The sequence below is a fragment of the Pseudophryne corroboree genome, chromosome 1 (assembly GCF_028390025.1).
Source record: "Pseudophryne corroboree isolate aPseCor3 chromosome 1, aPseCor3.hap2, whole genome shotgun sequence".
NCBI classification, from domain to species: Eukaryota; Metazoa; Chordata; class Amphibia; order Anura; family Myobatrachidae; genus Pseudophryne; species Pseudophryne corroboree.
This window is the reverse complement of record NC_086444.1, coordinates 251,794,146-251,816,163: the sequence shown is the minus strand read 5'-3', so window position 1 is coordinate 251,816,163 and position 22,018 is coordinate 251,794,146. Positions and strand designations below refer to the sequence as shown.

Here is a 22,018-nt window from a genome sequence, read left to right as displayed (position 1 = left end):
AGCTGCCTTAAGCCCATTTAAAGCTTGTTTTGTGGGGGCCCAAACAAACCAAGCACTACAGCCACAAAAGTGGCAGTCCATGTCGCCGAAGTTCTTAGTTTGTTGAACTTTGCATGTTCTTTTTAATATCCAACATAAGGGTAAGTGGGAGGGTCCAAGGACAGTTCTGTCTTGCACAACTTTTCATTTCTGCCATTGGTATGTGGCAGTGTTCTTAGATGTGCTATAAACTGCTGTGTGTTTGTGTCGCAGCTCTGTTGCTTAGTAACCAGCTAGCTTGCTGCAGGTTTTGGCATTAACTGGATGAAAACAATATTGTGAGCTGTGAGGTCATCAAAATTGACTGGAAATGAATGTTATTGTGGTTAAAATACTGTAAGGCCCACATTCTGTGATATAGCTCTTTTTTCCTTAGACATTTTTGTAAACAAAACTCAGATCTGAAACCAAAACCAGTGAGTGGTTTTGGCAAAACCAATTCCCAACGATGAATTAGAATCAAAACTAGTATAAATGTACTAGAGATATGCGCTGACCCCAGAGTTTTAATTTTGATTCTGTATCATTTTTGTGTTTTGGTCCGAATTCAACAAAACCACCCTCACGTGTTTTGGTTTTTGATCTGTAATGCTAAAAACTGCTAAAATCATGCAATTTGGGCCTATTTTTGTTACTACAGTATTATTCATCTCAGTAGCATTAATTTCCAGTCAATTTTGACCACCTAATGGCTCATAATATTGTTTCCATCCAGACTAAGCTAAGCGACAGCAGTGGGCAGCACAAACACATGGCAAATCAAATTCAAACATGGCACATCTAGGAAACAGAGTGGCACTGCAGTGGCAAACAGTGAGGTCAGTGACTAGTGAGACACTGGCCATTCGCGGACAACCCCCCGCCCACCCCCCAAAAAAAAGCATATAGTTAATCCCTGATCATCCCCCCTTAATTAAGCAAAATCAGGGGGGGGATAATCAGGAGGATAATGCTATAGCAGAGGAGACACTCAGTATGGGGTCCCCCTGCCATAACATTGAATGGCCCCCAAACCAGTCATCCCAGAGCTGGAATTCCTCAGAAAGTGGGGACCCAAAAAATTACCATGGAGTCGCCCCTCCTGAGCAACAACCAGCACTAGGCTAAAAGCCCAGTGCTATGCCTCACACCCCTGGTGGCGGTAGGTGTGGGGTTCATAGTAGGACAATATTGTTCTTCACAGACGGCCTACAGGTCCCAGCAAGCGTGCCCGAGCATGTCAGCACTTGCAGAACCACAAGTGCCAGCATGCCCGGACACTAAGGGACCACTGGCACCCGTAGTCCGTCTGTAAAGAAAATATAGAAATAAAAACACACCTGCTGTTTGAATAGTTTATTATACTGCGTCTAAACCTGGGGGCCACCGCCTCCCCAGGGCTTCTGGGGTCTTCTATCTCTGGGAGCTTTTACCTGCTCCCTCCCGGCCGGTGGACTGACAGTCGCTGCCTCGCCGCTGGCTTATATAAACCAGTTGAGGGGGGCAGGTTGATGACATGGCGAGCCGTGATTAGCTCGCGGTGGCCATCTTCAGTTTAAAAAATTACGTTGATGCGCCATTTTTGAAATTGCTATTTGGCTATCTGCTCATGTTGCCAAACTCTGCAGAATGCATGGCAGGGTCTGGATCCTCTCGGATCCAGGTCCGCCACCAGCTACACTTTCTCCGCTGGGTCTCGCTGCCAGGAGTGTCCATGACACCTGCCATGTCACGCAACCACATGTGCCAACAGGCCAGCGGATCAAGTGGATGTCCGGCGTCCCCTTTATGTCCGGGCATGCTGGCACTTGTGGTTCTCCAAGTACCAGCATGCTAGGGCAGGCTTGCTGGGACCTGCAGGCCACCTGTAAAGTACAATATTAACAGACAATGAACCCTGCACCCACTGCCACTAGGGGTGCGGGGCATAGCACTGGGCTATCAGCCCAGTGCTGGTTATTGCTCAGGAGGGGGACCCCATTTTTATTTTTGGGGTCCCCACTTTCCGAGGAATTCCAGCCCTGGGCTGACTGTGGGCAGTTACAATACCAGTGTGTGCCAGTAAAGGGATAATGCTACACTGTATTAGGTGCTCTGTGCAGTACTGGAGCACTGACAAAAACAACATGAGGGTGGATCAAGGGTAAATTCTGCCTTTATTATATATATATATTAGGAGCTGTGGACAAAAAAAAAACACCAGTGTGCAGTTGCACCAAGGGCAGTAGCGGATCTTGCCACGGGCAAGCAGGACTTTTGCCCGGCGCGCCGCCTTCCGGAGGGCGCTGGCGCCATCCGGAGGGCGCCGCACCGTGGCAAGATCCGCCACTGCTGCCCGCTGTGTCCCCCGTCTGCCTCCGCTGCCGTCCCCCTCCTGTGAAGGGAACTAGACGCTATGCGTCTAGTTTCCCTTCGTGGAGAGTAACTTTGCTGAGCGGTGCGCGATGACGTCATCGCGCACCGCACAGCAAAGGTCCTCTCCACGAAGGGAAACTAGACGCATAGCGTCTAGTTTCCCTTCGTGGAGAGGACCTTTTGCTGTGCGGTGCGCGATGACGTCATCGCGCACCGCTCAGCATTCAAGCGGCGCTAGCAATGTACAGGGGGCGTAACTGACCACGCCCCCTGTATTAGGTCACGCCCCCTTCCTGCCCGGGGCGCAGAGCGCCCTTGAACCGGCCCTGACCAAGGGTTAATACTCAGTTAAGTTCAGCACCAGTTTGACACACTTAGACAATACAATGTAGATGTTCCTGCACTATAAAAAATAAAAAACAATATTTTGTTAACTGTCTATATATAAAACTAGCTCTACCAGTAAAAACATTAAGTAAAGGACTTGTGGGAGTCACTGCCCACATGTCCTATTGTGCACTTTGAAGCTTGATTGTAATCTATGACATCCAACACCTCGGTCCAGTGTGAAATGACAAACGAATCACCATGGGAAGGACTTATATTGAATCCAAAACATGCAAGATCTGACACTGAGAAGATGACATTTTGCCTCGTTTTGGAATCCGAGCAGGTGCGTGAAAACTTGATCCGGTTCTCGGATTCCCTCAGATTCATGAAGTTCGGGCAGGCTCGGTTTTCAGGAAACTGAGCCTGTACATCTCTACTTTGTAAATTGCGAAGTGCATGTTTTTCTACAGAAAGATGGCAGCATTTACTGTGGCAGATGGGAGTTTTTTGCTGAGTGCAGACTGCATCCTAGGGCCTAATTCAGATCTGTTCGCAGCAGCAAATTTGTTAGAAAATGGGCAAAACCATGTGCACTGGCAGGGCCAAAACTAGGATTTTCATCACCCGGGGCAATGCAGTAATTTGCCGCCCTACCCCCCAAAACATACAAACCCTGTCAGACTAAAATAGTAAGATTATTAAAAATTTAGAATAAAAGGGGCTACTTACTAATGGACAATATTCCTGTATGTGCCTCAAATGCCCTATACGTCACATGCTCAGCCAGCAGCATGCTCAACTACATGCTCCTCTGTGTGTTTCCATACATTACACTATATCACTGCACTATGGGGCTAATTCAGAGTTGATAGCAGCAGCATATTTGTTAGCAGTTGGGCAAAACCATGGGGGTCATTCTGAGTTGATCGCACCAAGCAACATTTTGCTGCTGGTGCGATCAACTAATTCCCGCCTATGGGGGAGTGTATTTTAGCATAGCAGGGCTGCGATCGCTTGTGCAGCCCTGCTATGCTAAAAAAGTTTCACATTAAATAAGAGCAGCCCTGGACATACTAACCCTGTGCGACGATCTCAGCGATGATGGGGCTGGCTTTGACGTCAGACATCCGCCCTCCGTTCTCCTGGACACGCCTGCATTTTCCTTACCACTCCCCGAAAACGTCCGCCAACGGACAGGTGATGCCCCGGAATGCCTTCCTTCTGTCAATCTTCTTGCGGTCGCCGCTGCGACCACTTTCTTCGTTTACAGCGTCGTGGCCTGGCGACAGGGGTCACCGGGCAACGACACGTGTGCGCAATGCGCATGCCGCGCATGCGCAGTTCTAACCCGATCGCACCGCTGCGAGAAAGTGCAGCATGCGATCGGGTCGGAATGACGCCCCATGTGCACTGAAGGTGGGGCAGATATAACATTTGCAGAGAGAGTTAGATTTGATTGGGTTATTTTGTTTCTGTGCAGGGTAAATACTGGCTGCTTTATTTTTACACTGCAATTTAGATTTCAGTTTGAACTCACCACACCCAAATCTAATTCTCTCTGCACATGTTATATCTGCCTCCCCTGCAGTGCACATGGTTTTGCCCAACTGCTAACAAATTTGCTCCTGCGATCAACTCTGAATTAGGCCCAATATTATAACACTTCATCACTGCACTACATTCCCCTATCCACTGCACTACTTCTCTATACTACATCCCCTGCATGCTGAACTACATCACTACACTTCATGCCCCTATACACTGCACTACATACCCTATATGTTACATTATGGGGGTCATTCCGAGTTGTTCGCACGCAAGCTACTTTTAGCAGATTTACTCACGCTAAGCCGCCGCCTACTGGGAGTGAATCTTAGCTTCTTAAAATTGCGACCGACGTATTCGCATTATTGCGATTACACCTCTCTTAGCAGTTTCTGAGTAGCTCCAGACTTACTCGGCATCTGCGATCAGTTCAGTGCTTGTCGTTCCTGGTTTGACGTCACAAACACACCCAGCGTTCGCCCAGACACTCCTCCGTTTCTTCGGCCACTCCCGCGTTTTTCCCAGAAACGGTAGCGTTTTCCCGCACACACCCATAAAACGGCCAGTTTCCGCCCAGTAACACCCACTTCCTGTCAATCACATTACGATCACCAGAACGAAGAAAAAACCGTGAGTAAAATTCCTAACTGCATAGCAAATTTACTTGGCGCAGTCGCAGTGCGGACATTGCGCATGCGCACTAAGCGGAAAATCGCTGCGATGCGAAAAAATTTACAGAGCGAACAACTCGGAATGACCCCCTATATCACTACACTACATCCCCTTTTATGCTACACCACATCAGTGTACTACATGACTCTATATACAGCAATACATTACTACACTACATACTGTACCCCTATATGGTACACTACATCACTACACCAAATCCCCCTATAAGCTACATAAAATACCCCCATCTGGGAGGCAAAGCGAAGGTTGATGTTGCTACCTGGGAGCACAGTGCCGATAATAAAGGTGTGTACACACGGTGAGATATTTGCTTCCGATTCTGACTATATAGTCAGAATCGGAAGAAAAGATAGTGCAGATCGCAAGGTGAAAGTCACCTTGCGATCCTTATCCGATCCCGATGCGCGTCCCCGCCAGGTCGGCATCGCAAGCAAAGATAGACCGTGCTGGCAAGTCAATCCTTGCTAGATCGGTGTACTATCTAGTTCATATCGCAAGTGTTTCTAGTACCTTGCGATATGAGCTTGCGATGCCGATCAGCGTCATGTGGCCACTCCCCGCCGGGTCCATTTTCTAAACAGCGCGGAGGAAGACAGAAGAAGCAGCAGCGGCAGCACGTGGAGGAGAAAACCAGGAGGGAACGTAAGTATATCAGCAGCGGGGTTGGGGGACAGCACTGGGGGGCACCGTATCTGCACTGGGGGGCACCATAGGGGGACATATCTGGCACCGCAGGGGGACATATCTGGCACCGTGGGGGGACATATCTGGCACCGTAGGGGGACATATCTGGCACCGTAGGGGGACATATCTTGCACCGTGGGGCAATGTATACTGGCACTGGGGGGGGGGGCATATCTGGCACTGTGGGGCAATGTATACTGGCACTGGGGGGGGCATATCTGGCACTGTGGGGCAATGTAACCGGGCACTGGGGGGGCATATCTGGCACTGTGGGGCAATGTAACCTGGCACTGTGGGGCAATGTAACCTGGCACTGGGGGGGCATATCTGGCACTGTGCGGCAATGTAACCTGGCACTGGGGGGGCATATCTGGCACTGTGGGGCAATGTAACCTGGCACTGTGGGGCAATGTAAACTGGCACTGTGGGGGCATATCTGGCACTGTGGGGCAATGTAAGCTGGCACTGTGGGGCAATGTAACCTGGCACTGGGGGGGCATATCTGGCACTGTGGGGCAATGTAACCTGGCACTGTGCGGCAATGTAACCTGGCACTGGGGGGGCATATCTGGCACTGTGGGGCAATGTAACCTGGCACTGTGGGGCAATGTAACCTGGCACTGGGGGGGCATATCTGGCACTGTGGGGCAATGTAACCTGGCACTGTGCGGCAATGTAACCTGGCACTGGGGGGGCATATCTGGCACTGTGGGGCAATGTAACCTGGCACTGTGGGGCAATGTAAACTGGCACTGTGGGGCAATGTAACCTGGCACTGGGGGGGCATATCTGGCACTGTGGGGCAATGTAACCTGGCACTGTGCGGCAATGTAACCTGGCACTGTGGGGGCATATCTGGCACTGTGGGGTAATGTAACCTGGCACTATGGGGCAATGTAACCTGGCACTGGGGGGGCATATCTGGCACTGTGGGGCAATGTAACCTGGCACTGTGCGGCAATGTAACCTGGCACTGGGGGGGGCATATCTGGCACTGTGGGGCAATGTAACCTGGCACTGTGGGGCAATGTAAACTGGCACTGTGGGGGCATATCTGGCACTGTGGGGCAATGTAAGCTGGCACTGTGGGGCAATGTAACCTGGCACTGGGGGGGCATATCTGGCACTGTGGGGCAATGTAACCTGGCACTGGGGGGGGCGCATATCTGGCACTGTGGGGCAATGTAACCTGGCACTGTGGGGCAATGTAAACTGGCACTGTGGGTACATATCTGGCACTGTGGGGCAATGTAAACTGGCACTGGTGGGCAATTTTTCTGGCACTGTGGGGCACCGTATCTGGCACTATGGGGCATTTTTTCTGGCACTGTGGGGCACCGTATCTGGCACTGTGGGCAATTTTTCTGGCACTATGGGGCACCGTATCTGGCACTAGGGGGGCACCGTATCTGGCACTAGGGGGGCACCGTATCTGGCACTAGGGGAGCAATGTATCTGGGACTGTGGGGCCATGTATCTGGCACTGGGGGGCTCTCCCACATGCGGCTCTCCCCCCTCCTCCGCCGGCTCCGTCCTCCCACTGACAGGAGCAGCGGCATGGCCCTGTAGTGTATGCGGCTCTCCCCAGCAGCAGCAGGTTAGTCTCTCTCTCTCTCTCTCTCTCTCTCTCCTGTGGATGTGTTAAGTATATTTTTTATTTTTACAGGTACCCCTACCCTATTGGATTCTACTGGACAAGTGGACGTGACCGGCGTGGGATGTAGGTAAGTAATCTGTCTCTCATTTTTACAGGTACCCTATTGGATTCTACTGGACAAGTGGACGTGACCGGCGTGGGATGTAGGTAAGTATGTGTGAGTGTGTATAAGTGTGTTTTAATAAATTTTTACTGTCACGGTGTGCGAGTTGTGTTTTTATTTGGGTATTTCTTTTGTTGTAGAACTACAGGTACAAGCGACCCCGTTATTTCCCTGCATGCTGGTACTTGAGGTTCTCCAAGTACCAGCAAGTGGAGGAGGCTTGCTGGTCCTTGTAGTTCCACAACAAAAGACAATATTCTTTTCTTTACACACATGACTATCAGCCTCCTATCCACCGCCCACGGATGGGGGGGACAGCCTCGGGCTTCACCCCTGGTCCTTGGGTGCCTGGAGGGGGGGGTGACTCCTTGATTTTAAGGGGTCCCCACTCCTCCAGGGAACCCCGGCCAGGGGTGACTAGTTGGGGGGGTAATGCCACGGCCGCAGGGACCTCGATAAATGTGTCCCCCGGCTGTGGCATTATGTCCCTGGCTAGTGGAGCCCGGTGCTGGTTTTAAAAATATGGGGGACCCCTACATCTTTTGTCCCCCGTATTTTTGGAACCAGGACCGGCCTAAGAGCCTGGTGCTGGTTGTCTAAATACGGGGAACCTCTGTCCAATTTTTTCCCAGTATTTAAACAACCAGGACTGGCTCAAAGAGCCCGAGGCTGGTTATACGTAGGAGGGGGGACCCCACACTTTTTTTTTAATTTTTTTTAACACATTCAGACCCTTCTCCATTAAGTAAATGGAAGCCCTGGACAACAAAATTGGTAAAAAGTGGACTCTTGCCTGCCGTGATGTATAAAATGGTGACAATTGCCTGCAGTAATGTATAAAATGGGGATTCTGCCCTGATGTCTAAAATGGGGACACGTGCCTGCCATAATGTGTAAAAAGGGGGACACTTGCCTGCCATAATGTGTAAAATGCGGACTCTTGCCTGCCGTAATGTGGGGATTTAATGTATCAAGGGCATTGCGGAGTGTGGCATAATATGGTGCATTACTGTGTGGGGCTTAAGATGGTAGAATTTTTATTTCCCTATGGTGGGCATGATATGTTGGTACACGGTCAAATACTGGGGTATGAGGTAGTCTTTTCAGACAAGGCACGCCCATTAAAATGAGGACAGGCCCATTTAAATAATGAGGGCACGCCCCCTTGCCGGGGAGATGCTGGCGACACATTAAGGGATGTATTTTTGGGGTGCAGCGTATTTTAATGTGATATATAGATAGATAGATAGATAGATAGATAGATAGATCCTCTGTTCAGGCGGCACTCACGGCGAAGAAACAGGACAAGAGCCAAAGATGCTGTCAGCATCTTTGGCTCTTGTCCTGTTTCTTCACCGTGAGTGCTGCCTTTAAAGAGGATGAATATTTGGGGAAGGAATGTTCCTTTCTTCAATGGGAGGGCCCCGGCCTGTTTAATGTAATTTACTTGAAGGTATTGGAGTGCCGCCTGACTGGTCGTTGTATAGATATATATATATATATATATATATATATAAAATAGTATTTTTAGGCTTTTTGTTTGTGACGGTTGCATTTTGTCGGCTAATTGTGTTATTTTATTTTCAACCAGCAATGTCATCTGAGGAGTACCGCCAATTCTGGTCAGGATTCATTGATCTGTACCGTCAGAATGAGTGCCTGTGGCGTGTCCGAAGCCCGGACTATGCCAACAGAATCAAGCGGAATCTGGCATATCAGCAGCTTATTGAGTACAGTAGAGGCAGAAACTCTGATGTCGATGTGAATTGGGTGAAGAAAAAAATTTCAAATTTCCGAACAGTGTTCGTGAAGGAACGCAAGAAGGTGCAAGATTCACAGCGATCCGGAGCCGGGACCGATGAGGTCTATAAACCGACGCTATGGTACTATGACCAAATTCAGTTCATTATAGAGCAAGAGGCGTGGGTAAGGTCACGGGACGCTCTAGATCCAGGGTCTCCAGTTCTTGTCGAAGAGGAGGCCCAGGAGAGTCTGGATCTGGTAAGTACACACACATTTGTTTCATATGCCACCTACCAATTTTGACATAGACCTAATTTTTGTATTTCTTATATTGCAGGATGCTACCCCGGAGCTGGAGGTGGAGCCTACCACAGGCCAAGGGGCAGAAGTGGAGGAGCCGGTAGCAGAGATGGTGGCACCCCCACAGGCGCGCCCAGGAAGACCGAGGCGCACGGCAAGGAGGAACGCTTCTGCCCCCTATAGCAACCCCTCTGTCTCCCAGCAGTTTTTTCAACGCGCTGAGGAGGTTTTGCATAGCCCCCGGATGCCGAACAACAATTTGGCAATTTCATTGCATCGGAGATGCGCCTGATGACGGATGATCAAAAATTCATCCTCCAACGGTTAGTCAATGAGGCTGTCTCACGCGGCAGGCGCCAAACACTGGTGCCGGCGTGTGAGATAGTGCCAACTGACCCTTGGTATCACCCAAATTTGGCCCGTCCCCCCTTCCCAAACAACCCCCCCATGGAGCATGCGCCGTTAAACCCCCCTCAGCAACCGTATTTTTTTCCGTCGGGAGCCACACATCCCAGCCCCTCCCCCCAATCTAGCACCTCGTCCAGTGGCATGTACTCTGACATGCCGAGTACACAGTCCTCTGTGCTGGGCGACCCACGTTTTTTTAATTTATAATTAGTTTTTTGTACCCGGTTTTTTAGTTTTGTTTGAAATATCTGCTGGTGACCTTATCCTACGCTCTTGCTCAAAGTGAACTGTATTGAGGTCATTAGTACTGCAGCGTCGGTTTTGTGACCTCACTGTCCCGGACTACGGATCGTTGTGAAGACTGCACTTCTTGTGTTCCTTCAAGACTGTTTGGAAATTTGATGATGTTCTTCACCCAAGGCAAAATTGCACTGTTTGCCTCTACTGTACTCGGATTTGCCCGTTTCCTGTTCTGTTGGCATAGTCCCTGTCCAAAGGCACTCGTTCTCATGGTACAGCTTATGAATCCTGGCCAGAGTTGGCGTTGGCATTTAATATTTTTATAGAGTTTTGGAAAAAACAAACTGTGTGGTGTATTTTTTAAAAAATGTAAAGGGGCTTATATTTTGTTATCGGCAGGTAGTAAAAACGCCCTATAGCATGTTTAGGTGGGGGAGTAGTGTTTTTTTTTTTTTTTTGGGGGGGGGGGTGGATGGGAGTTGAGTGTTGCTGAGGTGTGTGTGTGTGTGGGGGGGGGGGGACTGCCGAGAACCACATATTTTTTATGTTTTTTTGGGGTCATGTTTTATTAGAGGCTAATTCAGACCTGACCGTAGCCCTGCATAATTTTGCAGGCCTACGATCAGGCACACTGACATGCAGGGGGACGCCCAGCACAGGGCTAGTCTGCCCCGCATGTCAGGCCCACAGAAGTGCAAAAGCATCATACAGCTGCAATGCTTTTGCACTTCAGTAGTAACTCCCAGCCAGCACAACTTTTGCGTGCTAGTCGGGAGCTACTCGTCGTTGGCCGGGTCACAACGGCTCCGTGCGACGCCACGCTGCTGCGGCCTGCCCCCCACCCGCACAGTCTGGCCACGCCTGTGTTGGCCGGACCGCGCCCACAAAACGGCAGCTGAACGCCGCCGTGCCGCCCCCTCCCGCCTCAGCCTGTCAATCAGGCAGAGGCGATCTCAAGCCCACAACAGCTGTCGGCCATTCGGCGCACTTCTGACCTGATCGCTGAGATGAACTGCAGCAAGCAATCAGGTCAGAATGACCCCCTTACTCAGAAGCATACACAGACCAATAAGATCCGTGCATGCTTCTGTGTAAAAATGTTAAGAAAGTGTTAAAAATAAAAAAAAATGATGTGCAGGTTCCCCCAAAAAACATAACCAGCCTCGGGCTCTTTGAGCCGGTCCTGGTTTCAAAAATATGAGGGAAAAATGGAGTAGGGGTCCCCCATATTTAAGCAACCAGCACCGGGCTCTTTGTCCGGTCCTGGTTCCAAAAATACGGGGGACAAAAAGAGTAGGGGTCCCCCATATTTCTGAAACCAGCACCGGGCTCCACTAGCCAGGGAGGTGATGCCGCAGCCGGGGGACACTTTTAAACAGGTTCCTGCGGCCGCAGCATCACACACCCCAACTAGTCACCCCTGGCCGTGGTTCCCTGGGGGGTTGGGGACCCATTAAATAATGGGCCCCCCCACCTCCAGGCACCCAAGGGCCAGGGGTGAAGCCCGAGGCTGTCCCCAGCACCCCTGGGCGGTGGGTGCCGGGCTGATAGTCAAAATTGTGTCAAAAAGAATATTGTCTTTTGCTGTGGAACTACAAGTACCAGCAAGCCTCCCCCACATGCTGGTACTTAGAGAACCACAAGTACCAGCATGCAGAGAATTAAAAGGCCTGCTGGTACCTATAGTTCCACAACAAAAGAAATACCCCAAGAAAGACAAAACACACACACCGTGAAGGTAAAAGTTTATTGACACACACCGACACACTCGCACATACTTACCTAGTGTCCCACGCAGCCCCTCGGTCCTCTTGTCCATGTAGAATCCATAGGTTCACTGGGAAAAAATTAAAACAAAAATCAGCCACAGAGCAGAAATGCACTGTTTTAAAAATGGCTGACAGTCGAAAAAGACACTCCCCCCAACCCTGTAATGCCATCCCACTATTATAATGAGATAGTCAAAATCTCACATAAGCCGAAATCTCACATAAGCCAAAATCTTAAACACACATAACACAGATCTCAAGAAAAGTTAGCCAAAATCTGTCCTATCTGGCCTCCGGGGAGTTCAAGGGAAATCTCAAGAAAAAATAGGACATAGCAAGGATCTCACCGTGTGTACACACCTTAAGTCTGTCTTTAAACTCACAACAAAGCAGCTGTAGTGATACTCGGTGAGAGTTGGAGGTTGTTCAGGCTCTTACAGGTGAACTCAGAATATTAGAATATCATGCAAAAGTTCCTTTATTTTAGTAATTCAACTTAAAAGGTGAAACTAATATATTATATAGACTCATTACATGCAAAGTGAGATATTTGAAGCCTTTATTTGTTATAATTTTGATGATTGTGGCTTACAGTTTAAGAAAACCCCAAATCCAAAATCTCAGAAAATATGAATGTTACATTAAATAAATAAAAAAAGGGATTTTAAATACAGAAATGTCGTCCCTCTGAAAAGTATAATCATGCATATGTACTCAGTACTTGGTTTGGGACCCTTTTGCATGAATTACTGCCTCCATGCGGCATGACATGGATTCTATCAGCCTACGGCACTGCTGAGGTGTTATGGAAAACCAGGATGCTTCAATAGCGGCCTTCAGCTCTTCTGCATTGTTCGGTCTCATGTCCCTCATCTTTTTCTTGGCAACAACCCATAAATTCTCTTTTTTCTTTAGCCCAGGTAAGACGTTTCTGACATTGTTTGTTGTTCAGGAGCGGCTTGACAAGAGGAATACGACATTTGAAGCCCATGTCCAGGATCCGTCTGTGTGTCATGGCTCTTGATGTACTAACTCCAGCCTCAGTCCACTCCTTGTGAAGCTCCCCCACACTTTTGAATGGCCTTTTCCTGACAAGAAAAAAAAAACTGGTCTGTCGCTCAGTGGTCCAAAGTCCTCTTTTCTGATGAGAGCAAATTTTTCATCTCATTTGGAAAAAAAAGTCCCAGAGTATGGAGGAAGAATGGAGAGGCACACAATCCAAGATGCTTGAAGTCCAGTGTGAAGTTTCCACAGTTTGTGTTGATTTGGGGAGCCATGTCATCTGCTGGTGTTGGTCCACTGTGCTTTATTAAGTCCAGAGTTGACGCAGCCGTCTACCAGGACACTTCAGAGCACTTCATGCTTCCTTCAGTAAACAAGCTTTATGGAGATGCTGACTTCATTTTCCAGCCGGAATTGTCCCCTGCCCTTACTGCCAAAAGTACCAAAACCTGGCTCAATGACCGTGGGATTACTGTACTGGATTGGCCAGCAAACTTGCCTGACCTGAACCCCATAGAGAATCTATGGGGCATTGCCAAGAGAAAGATGAGAGACATGAGAGCGAACATTTCAGAAGAGCTGAAGGCCGCTGTTGAAACATCCTGGTCTTCCGTAACACCTCAGCAGTGCCACAGGCTTTTAGAATCCATGCCACGCCGCATTGAGGCAGTAATTCATGCAAAAGGGGCCCAAACCAAGTACATATGCATGATTATACTTTTCAGAGGGCCAAAATTTCTGTATTTAAAATACTTTTTTAATTGATTTTATGTAATAATCTAATTTTCTAAGATTTTGGATTTGGGGTTATCTTAACATGTAAGCCACAATCATCAAAATTATAACAAAAAAAGTCTTGAAATATCTCACTTTGCATGTAATGAGTCTATATAATATATTAGTTTCACCTTTTAAGTTGAATTACTGAAATAAATGAACTTTTGCATGATATTCTAATTTTCTGAGTTTCACCTGCAATTTCCCTGTCAAGTGGATAGCTAGCAAAGTGAGCCTTTTATTTCTGTAACATCGTTGACTGCACCTGTTAACAAGCAAAAGCCTGTGTCTTCTCAAAGGTGTGTAGCCAGTAGCTCGTTATTAATTGGTGCTGGGCAGGCAGCTGGGATCATAGCATACCTCCCAATATGACCTTCTCCAGGAGGAACAGAATGCTCTGCTCCTGGACTTCCCTCTTAATTTATGATTACCATCACTTGTGCTGAAACACCTTTCTTATCCATTAACCTGTTCAACACAGGTGCTGGCAATCATACTTTAAGAGGAAAGTCCAGAAGCAGAGCATTGTGTCCTTCCTGGGTGGGGTCATGTTGGGAGGTATGTCTGTCATAGCCTGCTGAAAAACACAACACCAACACCTCGGTTCCATAGCTTGCATGGTGCACCGCATGCTAGTCGCAACACTGCATGGCAAGGAAGAGAGTTTAAGACAGTAGCTGGCATAGGAGAGATCCCGGGTACTGGAGCCCACCTGCACAGCATAGGAGCCAGCTGTAGGCAGACAAGTGGGTCAGAGACACTGCCCCGGAAGCTGTATGCTGTCTCACTGGAGCAGCACAGCAATGCTGGTAAAAAAACAAAACAAAAACATGCTCCTCTGTAACTCCTTAGCTCCCCCTCAAATCCTGCACTGGGGGCACTAGCGCCCCCCCCCCCCCCTAGTTGCAGCCCTGGCACTGCAGGGGAGGCAGATATAATATGTGCAGAGAGAGTTAGATTTGGGTGGGTTATATTGATTCTGTTCAGGGTAAATACTAGATGCTTTATTTTTACACTGCAATTTCGATTTCAGATTGTACACACCCCACCTAAATCTAACTCTCTCTGCACATGTTATATCTGCCCCCCCCTGCACTGCACATGGTTTTGCCCATTAGCTAACAAATTTGCTGCTGCGATCAGATCTGAAATAGGCCCCTAATTTTGCTGACCTATGCCAAAATGATAATTCATTTTGCAGAACAAAATAATTAATAAGGCTATAAATAAAATCAAGGGGTTCAGTATTATTTCCCAATGGATGGGATGCCGGCGGTCAGAATACCATCCATCAAAATCCCGACAGCCCCCTCTAAAGTACCCTAACCCTCCTCTGCCCCCTACCCTAACCTTAACCCTCCCCGGTGGTGCCAAACCCTAAGCTCCCCTTCTATGTGCCTAAATCTTACCCTCCCTCCCCGGTCCCTGAACCTAACCCTCCCAGCCCTGCCCCCTAAGCCTAGCACTCCTTCTCCTGCCTAAACCTAACCCCACCCACCCACGTGTCCCGCTGTCTGGACAATCGGGATGCCGGCTGTCGGTATTGTGACGCCGGTATCCCATTCGGATTCGGTATCTAGACACAGGGATTGTGTCCTCCTTTGGGATCCCGGCATCGGTATACAGTATGGACCGCCGGGATCCTGTCCATTTGGGAAGCCAACTGCTTCCCAAATCAAGAGGTAGACAAGGCACATTGTTAGGCATCACTTGCTTTACAGAAGGTAGCAGGTCCATTTCCACTCTAGAAAGCGACTTGTAAAAAAAAATTGGTGATAAACAACAAAATTTGTAAGGTTTTTCAAAAAAATTTGGAGCGTCTTTTAAGCTGCAAAAAAAAATAATCAAAAGCAATAAATGGAAATGAATGTACCTTAATAAATCAATACATGAAATATCTTATTCCAGTGGATCCTTTAGAAACCACCAGTAGGTACAGTAACATGGCTAGTGAGAATTTGCCCCACAGTTGGTAAAATGATCATTGTAGAAATAGCGCCCTAAACTTTTTGCTTTTTAAAGTTACAGATCTTTTCTTAGAATTAATAACTTATATGATTTTTTAATTATATGAGACATGACAGATAACCCCCAGCCATGAAAACCTTACATACCACTGTCACTATGAGGTATATTTATTAAAATTAAACTATATTTGCAGTCAAAGCTTCTAAAGGATATTTTTGGAGGCTTGCCCACATACTGTAGTTGGCGCCATGTATTACGAGAGTACTGCTGTGATCCATCTGCTGTTGGTTGCTAAAGCAGTACCCATAGCTGTATATGGGGACTGCAATCATGTTACATTTGGCAAGTTCCAGAAAGCTTAGCTTTTCAGAGATTTGGCCTGGTAGCTATTGCAACCTTCAAATTGGTCAGTACTTGGAAGTAAACTGGTAGCATAATCTGGGGCAGGGTCTTATCAGAGCCCATATCCCAGGAACACGCACTTGTTAAATGCCATAATGAAATAATTTTCTATTGCCATAATATGTGATGATAATAAATTATATCTTACTGGGGAAAATTAAATATATTGAGAAATATTCTCCTATGAAAAATACTGCAAAATATAATGATACTCAAATATTGTAGTAACTGTATAAAGATTCAATAAAAATATAGAGGACATGTAATACAATTATTAGATGAATTATTGAGAACAAATAACTATTAGACAATTACCTCAACATTTGGTGGAAAATGTAAAGATACAGTAGTTTTGAAATGACTAAAAGCATTTTGATTCCCATTTTGTAAGTTGTGCGAGTGAATAAAGTGTGTGAGGTGGGCATAGACAAGTCTCTTTAGTAGTTTGGAGGGGCAAGGGAGCTGAGAGATAGGTAATTTGAGACATTTGTAATTTTTTACAGCACAGTGGAGACAGCACATCCCAGCAGACACTGGGCCTAATTCAGATCTGATCGTAGATGTGCTAAATTTAGCACATCTACGATCTTTTCTCAGACATGCGGGGGAACATCCAGAACAGGGCTAGTCCGCCCCGCATGTCTGGCTCTGCCCAACCCGCAATAGTGCAAAAGCATTGCACGGCGGTGATTCTATTGCACCAAGCGAGTACAGTAGCTCCCTGTCTGTGCAGCTCCTGTGCTCCGGCAGGGAGCTACCCATCACCCGGGTTGCATTGGCTGCGTGTGATGTCACGTAGCCACCGCGGCCCGCCCCCCTAATGGTCCGGACAAGCATGCGTTGTCCGGACTGCGCCACATGGCACGCCCCCTCCCGCCCCGTGACCGCCTCTGCCTGTCAATCTGGCAGAGGCGATCGCAACCATGAGATGCTTTTAGTATCTCACTGGGCTACCGGGATGCGCACGTGCAGTGCGTCCGCTGCACAAGCGCACTCCACAAAAACATTCAGACTGTGATCACTGCCATTGCAGCGATGCAGTTTGAATTATCCCCACTGACTGGAATTCATGGGGGTGTAGATTATTAGATCTACACTAAAAAGGTCTACCGTCAATAGGTCTACCACTAATAGTAGTCATGCATTAGGTCGACAGAGTCAAAAGGTTGACAGGGTCAAAGGGTCGCCATGGAATAGGTAGTCAGTAGGAATGGTCGACAGGGTCGAAAGGTCGACATGGAAATGGTCGACGCAAAAAAAGTATACACAATTTGGTTTCATTTTTTTCCGTTTTTTGGGTGATTTGTCACTTTTCTGCCACAAACAATCCCCATTAGTGTACTGCATATTCTCACATGACTCGCTTCACTTGCCATGCTTCGGGCAAGGTGCCTCACTCTGCTATCGCTGCGCTTGGCACAGGTTACTATTCCCAATCATAGTCCATGTGGATGGTAAAGTATGTAAAAGTTAATAAAAAATAATAAAAAACTTTGATCTACCATATGTGACGACCATTGTCATGTCGACCTTTTGACCCTATAAACCTGTTGAACTGGCTACCTTTTACATGTCGACCTTTTGACCCTGTTGACCCAATGCATGTCTACCATTAATGGTAGACCTATTGTAGTCCTTTTTAGTGTAGATCTAAATTCCAGATACCAGTGTTTGGACAGTTGGTCTCAGCACAATAGAAGCAGCAGAGCCCAGCAGCCACTAACTGGAGTGTATGGACACAGTACAATGGAGACAGCACAGCCCAGCAGCCACTGACTGGAATGTATGGACACAGGGAAATTCAGACTTATTCGCTAGGGTGCGTATTTTTCATCCCTGTGATCAGGTAGTCGCCACCTACAGTTGAAGGGGAAATTCGCTTTGCAGGTGTGCGATCGCATGTGCAGGAGAGCTGCACAAACAGCAGTTTGTGCAGTCTTTGCACAGCCCAAGACTTACTCAGCCGCTGCGATGATCGGGGCAGAAGCTGACATCACGAATCCTCTCACAAAACGCCAGGTCCCTCCTGTGTTTTTCCAGACACTCCCTAGAAACGGTCAGCTGCTACCCACAAATGCCCTCTTCCTGTCAATCTTCTTGTGATCGCCGGTGCGATCTGATTTTTTTGCACCATCCAATAACTGCCCGGTGCTCCCCGTTGCCTGCGCATTTTGGTGCATACGCATGCACAGTTCAGATCTGATCGCCCACTGTGTCAAAATGCACAGCAGCGATCAGGTCTGAATTACCCCCACAGCCACTGACTGGAGTAGATGTACAGTGGACACAGCACAATGGAGACAGCACAGCCCAGCAGCCACTGACTGGAGTGTATGGATGGACACAGCATCATAGACACAGCACAGCTCAGGAGCCACTCACTGCAGTCTATGGAGTATACTGCCTTGAAGAAGGGACCAGGTAGTCCCGAAACGCATTGGTATAACCCACTTGTGCCCAATTGACTAATGGACCCTGACGACTGACTATGGACTCATACTGGGAATCTAAGCACTGGAGCCATAAGCAGGGTATTGTACCCGGAAATACTCTGCTTTATTAAGACCTGCGGCTCTACCTACCTTAACCGGTATGATACACTATGTTCCCATTCAGTCTGATGTTTTAACCTACATGTTTTATATGTGTTCATTTGTGTTTTATATTAAATCTTGCACTTTTATTGCTTTCCACATAAGTATGATGTGAACCTTTTACAAATTATTCTGCACCTTGCAATCAGTGCATTACACTTGTACACCACACCTTGCATATAGCTGTGAAGGATTTAGCGCCAAGGTGAGGTGTCACATTTTCCAGTTCCACATTATTCTGGGAGTTCATTAGGGGAACTCCAGAAAACTTCCTAGGCTAGATCAAAATTCTCATACAGCACAGAGTCTCACCTTAAACCCCTTTTTTTGCTAATACGCTTAAGGAACTTGGAGGCAAAAAGGAGGAGAGAGATGGGTTGGTAGTTGGAGAGAGTGGTTGGATCAAGGGTAGGCATTTTATGAATAGGTGAGACAAAGGCATGCTTGAAGGCAGAGGGGACAGTGCCTGATGAGAGTGAGAGATTTAATAGATGGGTAAGATGGGAGCAGGCAGAGGAAGAGAGGATACGGAGAAGGTAGGAGGGAATAGGGTCAAGTTGGAAGGTTGAGAGGAGTGAGTAACAGATGAGGACCATGACTTCCTCTCCAGATACAGGGAAGAAAGATGTCAGAGTTGGTAGCTGTGAAGGAGAGAGGGGGGGGGGTTGAGGAATGGAGGAGGGGGATTGCTCATGTTCTGGTGGGATGTTATGTCCTGATGAATGCAGGCAATTTTGGATGTGAAGTAGATGGCAAAGTCAAGAGCAGAGAGCAAAGAGGGGAGTTGAGGTGGGAGTGGGCAGAGGAGCGAGTTGACATTGGCAAAGAGGTGCCGGGGGTTTGAGGATTGGAAGGGGATAAGGTTTTTGAAGTAAGATTGTTTAGAGAGGGAAAGGGCAGCAAAGTAGGATGAGAGCATAAATTTGTAGTGGAAGAAATCGGACTTAGAATCCACTGTCGCTCAGCGGTACGTGAGCATTTTTGCAGATATCTAGTGCATTTGGTGTGCCAATCTGCAATGGTGAATAGTGGTCAGTGGGGCGACAGAGTCAAGAGCAGAGGTATTGTATAGGGAAGTAGCTTGTTCAGGGCAGGAGAGAGAGAATAGGAGAGAGGAGTGAGTTAAACAGGTAGGATAGGGAAGGGGTGTCAATAGCCTCAATGTTACACTTTGTGATGGTAGTCTTAGGGGGTAGAGATGGAGAAGCAGGGAGAGATAGGTTAAAAGTGAGCAGGTGATGGTCAGAGTGGGGGAAGGTTGGAGAAATCATACAGATCACAGTGGGAGGGGGTGAAGGTCCACTGGTTGAGACCAAGTGTAGAGGTGAAGTTAAAGAGTTTAGAGGCAGGGGATTTTGTAGGGTTATTGATAGGGATGTTGAAATCACCTAGGATAATGGAGGGAATGTCAGAAGTGAGGAAGTGAGGAAGCCAGGAAGCAAAGTTGTAATCAGTATACCTTGTATATTACTCCAGCCAATTATTCAGCAATCTCCAGCCAATTATATAAGCACCTACTGCTTGAGATGTAAGACTTGGCAGGATCCTAAGTAGCTGCATGTGCGTAAATCCTTAAGGGAATAGTGGATGGCCGTTATAGGCAAAAGACCTTTACAGTGGCTCTAGGGGACTCATGCTGGAGTTCTATTACAGGAAAACCCCTGATGAGAGATATGATGAAGTCTATTGAAATCTTCTCTACAAGCTTCAAATGACTTTGCATAGGTAAGATACCATATTGATTTTCCCTTTCCCTTTGATTTACTGCATCATGATGATCTCCTTAATTTTCCATGAGGTTGATGTGATGAATACTGCCATTCTAGACCAGACATCTGTTATGCTTGAAGATATCTGGCTTCAGGAACGAGTTTGTATAACCATATGCTCATTGAAATAAGGAGCAAAACAGTATATATTATTTTATATTTTCAGGATAATTCATCCACCATCAAAATTTTCTTTGGAAAAATGACTTTGACACCTAGAGTATACTTATCTGGATCCTTGTGTTTTTAATCACTTGTGATTGCTCTGACTGCACCTACCTACACATACTGGTGTTTTACTTTTTGCTTAGATAGGTTTTGTGAGCTGGGAATTGTATATGGTGCTTAAAGCTGATAAAAATATACAGCAATACAGATCTGATTATTGTCATATTTGTTTAAGTGTAATCAACCTTAGTAGTCGACGTTTGAAATGAATAAGGATGCTGGAGGCAGCCTCTGGGTCTTGCTTTGAAGAACTCATTTATTGAGTGATTGTAGTAACCTGAGGTTCATGACATTAATAGATGTTATAAAGAATCAGAAAACTAGAAGTGTCATTTGTAGAGGAACAGAAAATAATAGCACTGAATGCAATGCAGCAAAAAGGAAGGCAGCATACAAAGCTGCTTACACTACCTAAATCCCATATTTATATATGCATTGATTATGAGTGATAACATATTGCAGACATTATTTTTGGATGGGCAAGCTGCCATATTATCATTTATGGATACTGATAAAATGCATTGATTGCAGTAGCTTTTGCTCTAAAAGTGACATCCATGTGGAAACTATAAACTTTCTATGGGATGAGGTGTGTCATGTGTACAAATCCCTTAACACTATAATAGAAATTATAAATAACTACAGACATGACTGATTTTGCAGAAAAAAACTGTTCGCTAATTATTAATATTAAATACATATTAAGGGAAAGTATGGTGGAAAAGAAAGAGCAGCCCACTGTACAAATGCACAATAACAACCAACAACACGAATTGCAGGTGGATACTATATACCACTATAACACAATTATATAATTACAGTATATATAACACAACTATATACAACTATAACATAACATAGGTTATCGAATCAAGCTTCTATCTTGATTATCCACCCATTTAGGTTTTGACGCTGCCCATGTTAAGGTGGTCAGTCAGCTAACAGTCAACAAATGGAGTGCACCTAAATTAAATAATTGCATCCGGACCTACCATTCTTTCCGGTCTTAAAATTCCAATGATAAACCACCAGACACACGCCTGCACTACCATAGGCCAAATAAAATCAGTGATCTGCTCCCGTGCCAGCTCCCATCCTAGAGGTTTAAACCACCTCTTTTCTTAGGGCAATCATTTGGATTATTTTCCCAAAATAACATTGTTCTATCCCTATCTGCATGTTCCAGCCCCTGACCCACCTTACTGTACTTTTACCAATGCCTAATGTAATCTCTTATCACACCTGCTGACTTTTACAATGTCACCAGTCCAGTCATGAAGTGGGGAAGGTGTGATGCCATTTCATGAGGCCCCCAAACTCCAAAGTTGTCAGGATCCAAAAGACTAGTGTACCTCTCCGAAAGTGGAGTAGATTAGCAAGTACAGTATGGCAACTATTAATATTAAGTCCAAATACTGTATATTACTATTTCA

At 46.8% G+C, this 22,018-nt stretch overlaps 1 protein-coding gene across 1 annotated transcript; it reads left to right on the top strand.

Moving 5' to 3' along the window:
• Positions 1–8,978: 8,978 nt before the first annotated feature.
• On the top strand, positions 8,979–9,720 carry LOC134922423 (uncharacterized). The gene is made up of 2 exons (XM_063920668.1): positions 8,979–9,386; positions 9,466–9,720. Exons 1-2 carry the CDS (start codon positions 8,979–8,981, stop codon positions 9,718–9,720), a joined length of 663 nt encoding a protein of 220 aa, XP_063776738.1.
• The last annotated feature ends 12,298 nt before the right edge of the window (positions 9,721–22,018 follow it).